The sequence below is a fragment of the Nyctereutes procyonoides genome, unplaced genomic scaffold, assembly GCF_905146905.1.
Source record: "Nyctereutes procyonoides isolate TBG_1078 unplaced genomic scaffold, NYPRO_anot_genome, whole genome shotgun sequence".
Lineage (NCBI taxonomy): Eukaryota > Metazoa > Chordata > Mammalia > Carnivora > Canidae > Nyctereutes > Nyctereutes procyonoides.
This window is the reverse complement of record NW_026575030.1, coordinates 44830802-44839757: the sequence shown is the minus strand read 5'-3', so window position 1 is coordinate 44839757 and position 8956 is coordinate 44830802. Positions and strand designations below refer to the sequence as shown.

Below are 8956 nucleotides of genomic sequence, written 5' to 3'. Positions count from 1 at the left end.
GAATAAGATTGCTCTCCATTTTTTGCTGTTTTATCATATACAAAAATATAAAGATGTATATGTACATATAAGTATGTATTTGATTAAACACTGAATATTTAAATGGCCATGTCACATATTAAACGGTAGATGTCGACAGTTGCAGTGCATTCAAAATAGTTATAAAAATCTTTGTAGCACAAATCCTAAAACGTTTAATACTAAATAGTACGTTCACATGAAATACCTAGATAACATCTGTCTAGGTTGAGACATTTAATCCTTCATAGAAAAATATTTGACTAAGGAAAACCTGAAGGTGAAAACATTTCTCCTTCCTATAAGTATGAATATGGTCTTTAAAATGTATCTCTCTGAAACCTGCCATAAAGTTAGTTACCATTAACTATGGATTTAGCAGTGTACCCATCTTCTCTTACAAAAGGAGGAAAAGATCTGCTTGTGAGAATAAGGAAGTGCAGCACTGTATTTTTTTTTTATCACTGTTTCTCTTTGGTATCTATTTAGAGCTTCAGTATATGCCTTCCACTCAGGTTCCTTCCACAGACTATGTTCTCTTTTCTGGTTGTATAACAAGATTGTAGAGAGATAAACACAGTAAAAGGATGTTAACGATTGAACTGCAACCCTACCTACTGTCTACTTTGCTGTAGCAGTGAAGTAGTCCAGACTTACTTAAAGGTGGTATTGTTTTCATCTTATAAAAATCTACTGTAGTATTATGATGTTCCATGTAAATTTTCATGTGCTGGCATGCTTACAAGTTAATAGTGTTATAGAATGCTCAGCTCTCAATGAGGGATTGTTTGTGGTTAATTGCATTACATATGTCATCTATCTGTTTGCTGAAAGAATATGGTGTTTAGCAAAACTACCTGCTGAGCAACATAATAAGATTTTTGTACAAAGTACAAATTACTAATTATTGTATTTTATTTTTCTATGATTTCCTAAGAGGCATTATCAGGGTCTTACAGATGGAGTAAGCCTGTTTATTAAAATATCTATTAGCAAATAAAAGTTACAGTTCTGGTGGTTAAATCTGTGACTTTTTTGTACTGTTGAACTGAGGCATATTTGATATAATTTATTTTTTAGTCTGTTAAATCTAGATGCTCTTTAGATACATAATTCTGGATGCAAAATCATAGGTGTAATTTTTCAAAATAATTAATGTCATTAGCATCAAGGCATAAAATCACATAAATCACTATAAAGAGATTAGGATTTTTGTAGTGATTTCATATTGGGAAACTATTCTGTGAGCTTCAGTAAGTTGAGTTGTTCATTGCAGAGGTAATTCTGTACACATAAGTTGCAGATGACCAAAAGATATGCATAATGTCCAACTATTCAAATGGCTTAGACCATCAGCATTCATTCCAAAAACGTGCAATAAATTAGGAATCAGGAATTGTCTATATTCTTTTTAAAGGTTGCTAGTAAGAAAATACATAAAAAGTATCCTCAATTAATCAGAATAGTGTTGTAGTCATCATATCTTACACTTAACTCTTTTGTAATAATTCTACTACAGTCCAAAAGCCAGTATGGAATTAAAACTGGTTATAAAATACCTGAAACTTTCTTCCCTTATACAGATATCTTAAATAGCCTAGAGAAAATCACATGCCATTTTTAAAGCTTCTTACTCTCATAATAAGATGAAGATAACCAAACTACCTTATTAATCCAGTGGAACAATTTTTATGGGTCTGTCAGTACTCGAATGTACCAAAATGAAGATTTTGGCAAAGTACCAAAACACAGATTCAACCATATGCAATATGTATGTTTTTAAACTTCTACATGTTTTCAACACTGGCATTTTCCAGGTTATTGAGAGCACTGTGAGTTTCATAACCACTATTTAATCTCTAATGAGAAGCCATCACATCAACTACACTTACCTACAATAATGTTGTACTTAGCGGTTTTTTAGACAATTATATATGTGCCTAATTTACTGAAAAGTTGGGTATCCAGTCTCCCCGTCATATTTCCAGTTTTCACCAAATGTTTTGTACAAAAACAGAACTAAACCTAAGGACAGAAAATGCCAACTCCAAACAGGAAAAAATATGTCTGTGCACTAATATTTTCTGAAACTAAGATTTCTGCTTAACTCTAAGGGAAAAAAAAAATCATATTCAGGCTATAAGGAAATTAGCTTCTATGTCTCATCAAAATGAATCGCTTAGACGGAAAGAAACCTAATTAATACCGCCCTGTAAATGTATTTACAGTCATAAGTTAATGAACCAGAATATTTAGGAACTGAATCAAATCCTATTGCTGTAAGAAATTTCAGGACAAAGGAAGACAGGACTTATTTACTGAGCACCTACTATGTGTCAAACAATATACTTTTTTAAATCAATTCAATCCTCAAAACTATCAGAGGAGATAGTGTATTTTTGAAAGTGAGGACACTAAAGCCTGAAGAACGTTAATGGCCTAAGGCCACACGATTAGGAAGAAGATATCCATACTCCATGTTTTTCAAGGATATCTGTGAATATTTTGGAATATACCACTATTGGGCTTTTGTTGTTAGTTTTAGGCTTTCAAGAGTCACTCTCCAGAACCACATTTTTTCATTGTAAAACAACCACATCTGCATTTAGAAATTGAGCAAAACGGCACCCCGTAGTCATTCACATAAACACCCCCATCATGAATTTCATACAGTTTTTCTCGTCTCTCTTCACCCTCCCACTCTGCTTAATAGGTAAGATTAATTAGTAGGCCAAAGATGGGGCAGAGGGGTAAAGGTGACACTAACTAGGGTAGGGGAGGAGTGGGGGGGGAGGGGAGAGCCCCATACTCAGGGCCTAAGAGGAAACTAGAGAGAAAATGTGTCTGAGGAAGGGCTTCAATCTCCAAACCATTCATTGGGGTGGGGGGGGTTGGAGGTGAGGCTGAACCATTCATTGGGGTGGGGGGGGGTTGGAGGTGAGGCTAAACCATTCATTGGGGTGGGGGGGGGTTGGAGGTGAGGCTGAACCATTCATTGGGGTGGGGGGGGTTGGAGGTGAGGCTGAACCATTCATTGGGGTGGGGGGGTTGGAGGTGAGGCTGAACCATTCATTGGGGTGGGGGGGGTTGGAGGTGAGGCTGAACCATTCATTGGGGTGGGGGGGTTGGAGGTGAGGCTGAACCATTCATTGGGGTGGGGGGGTTGGAGGTGAGGCTGAACCATTCATGGGGTGGGGGGGTTGGAGGTGAGGCTGAACCATTCATTGGGGTGGGGGGGGTTGGAGGTGAGGCTGAACCATTCATGGGGTGGGGGGGTTGGAGGTGAGGCTGAACCATTCATTGGGGTGGGGGGGGTTGGAGGTGAGGCTGAACCATTCATTGGGGTGGGGGGGGTTGGAGGTGAGGCTGAACCATTCATGGGGGGGGTTGGGAGGTGAGGCTGAACCATTCATGGGGTGGGGGGGTTGGAGGTGAGGCTAGGTAGGTCGCAGGATCCGTAAACTGACTCCCGACCTCGGTCGGTGCTTTGGGAAGCGCGGCTCTAACAAGGCGGAGAGCTGCGTGTACCTAAATATTCTCACCGAGTAACCCCGGCACTGAAATTCCAAGGCAGGTTTAAGAGGCGGCCCACGCGAGGCGGCCCCCTTCCTTTCCGGGGCCAGCTGGCCCATCCCGAGGGGCGGGACAGCCAAGGAGCCAGGGTGAGGCCTCGGGCCTCCACTTTCCGGGCCTCCCCGTCCGGCCTCCCCCGTCCGGCCTCCCCCGTCCGGCCTCCCCGTTCGGCCTCCCTCAGTCCGGCCTCCCCGTCGGGCCTCCGGGTCCTGCCTCCCCCGCCGCCCTCCCCTCCGCGGGGCTCTCTCCGCGGCGCGCCTGCGGGCTCCGAGGCCTCGGGAGCCCAGAACGCCCGGCGCGCGCCTGGCCACGGAGGCCACAGCAGGTTCCGCGGCGGCATCGCCCGACGGGGCGGGAAGACGCGGGCGGACAGGAGCGCGCCGTGGCCGCGCCGCCAGGCACTTCCCGGCAGGCTGTGCGCACGCCTACAGCTGCCGTCAGGCGCCCTCCCGGGCCGCGCGGCCCCTCGCGGGCGGCGACAGTCCTCCCGCCCCCGACCTTCACGCCTTCTCCAATGCTCGTCGCTGCGCCTCTGCCATTTCTCGGGGCCCTTCGGCCCCATAAACAGGGGCGCCAGGCCCGGCTCCCCGGGACCCCGGGGGGCGTGGCCTCGGAACCGGAAGCACGTCCCGTTGCCAGGGGAACGCCGCGCACCCGGGCGCCGGCCGGGCCGCTGCTCCGGCTGAGGCGCGCGGTGCCGTCGCCTCAGCTTGTGGCAGCGGCTGTGCCCGGGGCCGGGCTCCGTGCGATGGAGGCGTAGGGAGGAAGGCCGAGAGGCGCCCGAGACTTCTCCCGGGACGGACGGCCGAGCGGCCCGGGCCCAGGCCGACTCCGAGGACCAGGTACCGCCCCCCCCACCCCCACCCCACCCCCACCCCCCCCACCCCCCCCGGCGCGCCCGCCGCCGCTTCCTAGGATCTTTCACTCCGAACCGTTGTTTGTAAAGTGTAAAAGGCGGACAAGTTGAGGCGGCGTGTGCGGTCAGGGCCAGGCATCCCAGAAGAGAGACGGCCTGGGCGGACGCGCTCGGTCGGCTTTGACACCGCCCGCTTCGGTGTGTGCGAAACGCAGTTGACGTCGGTGCTCAGGGGATCCCGGCGCCCGCCCGGCCGGCCGCTCCCTCGGCCTGGGTCTCTGCCTCTGTCTCTCCGTGTCTCTCAGGAATAAATAAATAAAATCCTAAAAAAAAAAAGAAAGAAAGAAAGAAAGTCCATCTCCAAAAACCGAAAGCCGAATAAAAATGTTTGGAGTGCTGAAAGTGTGCCTCAATTCGCCCTAGGAACATTTTCTTTTCTTTTTCTTCTTTTTTTTTTTATAAAGTCGACCAAGTACCATTCGTGGTGTGTTTCTCTGCCCCATCCCCGTCTGCGACTTAGCCACCTTCCAAGCTCCGCCGTGGATGAACATCCTAATACTTGGAGACTCTTCTGGCAGCAAGTAATCCTTTACAAAGAGGTTTCCCACATAACGGCCAAGGGAATTTGGTTGGCTGGTGCGCGGCAAAGCAGTAAGGTAAGAAACTGGAAAGGTACCTCAGAGCCAGACAGAGGGAGCCTGCAAAGCTACGCCTGGAAGCTCCGGCTCTACTCCGAAAGCCGGTGGTTCTCACTAGTCACCGTACATCAGAAACACTGTGTGGCTTTTTGGCTTTTTAGATGTTTTATTTATTTATTCCTGAGAGACACAGAGAGGAAGAGACACAGGCAGAGGGAGAAGCAGGCTCCTGCCTGGAGCCCGATGTGGGACTCGATCCCCAGACCCTGGGGTCGCATCCTGGGCCGAAGGCAGACACTCAACTCAACAAGCCACCCAGGCGCCCCTTCTGTGTAGCTTTTTAATATACTGGTACCCTAATGCCATCGTCAGAAATACGAATTCAGTAGTTGACTCCAGTGTGCAGCCAGAGTTGAGAATCATGGCCTTTAGGCATAGCAAGCTACAGGAAGCTTCATTTCCCACTGGGCACATAGGGCACGGTCAGTAAATTATCTTTCCTGCTTTCCTACGTGGAAAAAGTAAACTTACAGAAACGTATGATTGCTAAGAAATAGAGACATCTATGTACAACTGACATCTACATTGTACATCCCAAAATATTTCATTAGCAAGTGTTAGTTCTGATAATCTATGAAAAAGGGTTGGAAAATCACAATCCAGGGTTCTATGGATAAGGAATATTCAAGTATCAAGTTTTTGACAGTTGAGGCTTTATAGTGGATGCCCAGAGCATGATGATGTGAGAAGTGGTCATATCTTTTTTTTTTTTGAATCTGTTCAAAATTGTATGGAAGATGGAAAACAAGATAATTGTCTTAATATGTTTAGTACAATGAATAACAAAGTGACTGATAGAAAATTGACTTTGAATGATTCATGATGTCAGAAGGCGAACTTAAAGTAGATTCTGCAAATGCTCCTTAAGCTGAGACTTAAAGGAATGGATGGAGTGAGATTTGAATCTCCAAATGAGGAAAAAAGTGGCACAAATGGTGTGATCTGAGATCAAACTCCTCCCTTGGATAAGATAACTGTGGCTCTCTTGTAGGCCCCATGCTTTGGTGAGGCACTGTTTCTGCTTCTTTCTACACATCATTGGAATTCGGTTTTGAAATTCCTGTCAGTACGATCTCTCAAGGGGCCTAAGCAAAATCAGTGAAGCCTCCTTTTGGATGCAGTTGTCTTGGAAACCTCTCATTTAAATTGTTGCAGCCTCACATCCTTCAGGGTATGGCCTTGCCTAGGATAGTGTGGGTTAAAAAATACCGAAGGAGTTGAGGGGATGATAAGCTTTTTGAACCTTCGATGGAGATGAGAATAAATCACTTAAATGAGATGAACATTTAGAGAACTTTGAAAATGATGGTTGGGAGAGTAATAGGTAACATTTAGGACACAGACAGATTATAGTTACTGCTATAGCAATCCTTGCAGCAGTTGAAGGCTGGCACCAGGGATAGCTCTCTTCTCCCAAGATAATGTATTAATGGACCCAAGGGGAGCACCTTTGGAAAGTTTCATTTTGAAAATTCATAGCAGGTTATGAACAAGCCATATGTCTAGCAATATATTATATATTAAAGTAAGTATATCTGTTATTCTTCCACTTGATAGGAGATACAATGTAAACTGTATATAATCAAACAAAAAGATTTAATTTTATTGTTATGACTTCAGATTAATGCATACAAAACTGGGGCTGGCTTCAGAGAAAGATTTAGCTACTGGCTCAAATAATGTAGCCGAAACCTGTTTTTCTCTTTTTTGATCTGCCTTCTACCTACCTTCTAAGCTTCAGCATTAGGCTCTATATGAACTCATTTGCCCATAGATTCTACCAAATTTCCAGAAAAGGCAGCAGATGTTTCCAAGATTACAAGTGGCCTATTTCACATAATACTGAGTTTCACCACATTTTCTTCTTAAATATTATAATTTACTAGAAGAAATAAACACTTATTTCCAGGGCATTATTCTGTGTGTTGCCTAGGGTTATAAGCTGCCAATCTGCATTTCAGATAAGACTCCTTTGTGCTAATCAGCTTAAATTTTATTTACTAAATCCAGAGCTGCATTGACATGGTTTTTATCATTGTGTCTTTAAATTATTAAAGTTTTTGATGCACAGGTTCATATTTTCCATACCTAAGCTGCCTGTTATTGATACGTCTCTTTTACTTTCTGACTTGCAGCTGGTTTGTAAATATTTGAATCACATTATGGGATTGCTAGACAGACTTTCAGGCTTGCTTGGCCTGAAGAAGAAGGAGGTTCATGTTTTGTGCCTTGGGCTGGATAATAGCGGGAAAACGACAATCATTAACAAACTTAAACCTTCAAATGTAAGTATCTTTGTTACATGCTTTATGTATTTTCTGCTAGAGAAACTTAATATAAAGAATTTTTTGTTTGCCCTCATTTCATATAATTGTGTTATGAAATCCTGCTTGTAGTACCTTTAAGTAATAAATGCCAGTCAGCCATAATTTACAGTGTATTTTATGTAAGTCTTGATTATTTAAACTGGAGTATTTTCCAGATGTGTTTTATTCTAAAAAGATCCTCACAAATTTGCTGAGTTTACTTTTAGGTAGCATTGGCTTCTTTTTTGTTCCCTCTTCACAAGAGAAACCAAACAAAGGGAATGGTGAATCATTTTTATGGGTTCAGTGGATAATTAGACAGATTCCCAGGAGTGTGGTATGCATATCACTAGTAATAAGCAGAATGACTTTGAGTCATTTAACTATATGAACATATAATTTTAAAAACTGAAAAAAAAAATATGTAAAGCTAGCACATTTAACATGTGGTGTGTAAGTTAAAGTTAAGTTCTGCTACATATAAAGAAAACCCACATAACAGTGGACTAGAAAAGATAGAGGTTTCTTTTTCCATCATCTAAGTCCAGAGGAGGTATTCCAGGGCTGGTAGGGCAGCTATGTGGTCAGGCATGAGACAGGCAGGCATCTTCCATCTTTCTGTTCTGCTATTCTCAGTGCCTGGTCACCTTGGTTAACTGCATTCTAAGTCACAGAGAGGAGAAAAGAGCAAGGTAAAAGAATAGGCCTTCTTGCTAAGTAAGCCCTCTTTAAAGAGCTTACCCAGGAGCACCAGCTAATGTGTAACCCTAGGCAACACACAGAATAATGCCCTGGAAATAAGTGTATATTTCTTCTAGTAAATTATAATATTTAAGAAGAAAATGTGGTTAAACTCAGTATTATGTGGAATTGGCCACTTGTAATCTTGGAAATATCTGCTACCTTTTCTGGAAATTTGGTAGAATCTATGGGCAAAGGAGTTCATATAGAGCCTAATGCTGAAGCTTAGAAGGTAGAAGGCAGATCCTAACTTACATCTCATTGGCTACCCCATCTGTAAATGAAGCTGGATATTTTTTAAAGTAAGGCATACCGCTGCTTCCAAAAATAATAGGGGTCCTATAAGTATGGAAGAAGAGGAGAATGGATATTGGGTAGACAACTAACATTTACAGTTGTAAATACACTTATTTAGGTAAAAACCATTAGTGAATTAATGAAAAATGTAGAGTGAATAAATAACATAGACGGAGCAAAAAATAAGCCGCTGACATTTTTAATGGCATAATGGCTAGAAAATGGGAAATATTGCTCCTAAATCTGATAGTTGCCTGCAAACAGTGTTATAGTTTGGGCAGAATAAGCAGCCCTACTACTCCATTTTCTCAGGCAGTACCTTTGGTTTAGTTGGACATGGGTTGGAAATTGCAAAAACCCCATTATTTTTTTTCTTGCCATTATTCCCTTCTACATGGATGAGTTTACCAAATAAGAACAACTAACTGCTGCTGTATTTTCAGTTGGGAATTAGTGTGAGGCAGCCA

The 8956-nt window shown here is 43.3% G+C and overlaps 1 protein-coding gene across 2 annotated transcripts in view; it reads left to right on the top strand.

The window, feature by feature from the left end:
• Window positions 1–4236: 4236 nt before the first annotated feature.
• The window catches only part of ARL6 (ADP ribosylation factor like GTPase 6), a 41957-nt gene continuing 37237 nt past the window's right edge, over window positions 4237–8956 (top strand). The window contains exons 1-3 of one of the 2 annotated variants that reach the window (XM_055316170.1): window positions 4280–4433; window positions 4912–5103; window positions 7281–7430. In XM_055316170.1, the coding sequence (XP_055172145.1) occupies window positions 7308–7430 (123 nt within the window). In that variant the 5' untranslated portion in view covers window positions 4280–4433; window positions 4912–5103; window positions 7281–7307. Of the gene's footprint in view, window positions 4434–4911; window positions 5104–7280; window positions 7431–8956 lie in introns of both variants that reach the window. The other variant, XM_055316169.1, reaches the window with a different exon arrangement.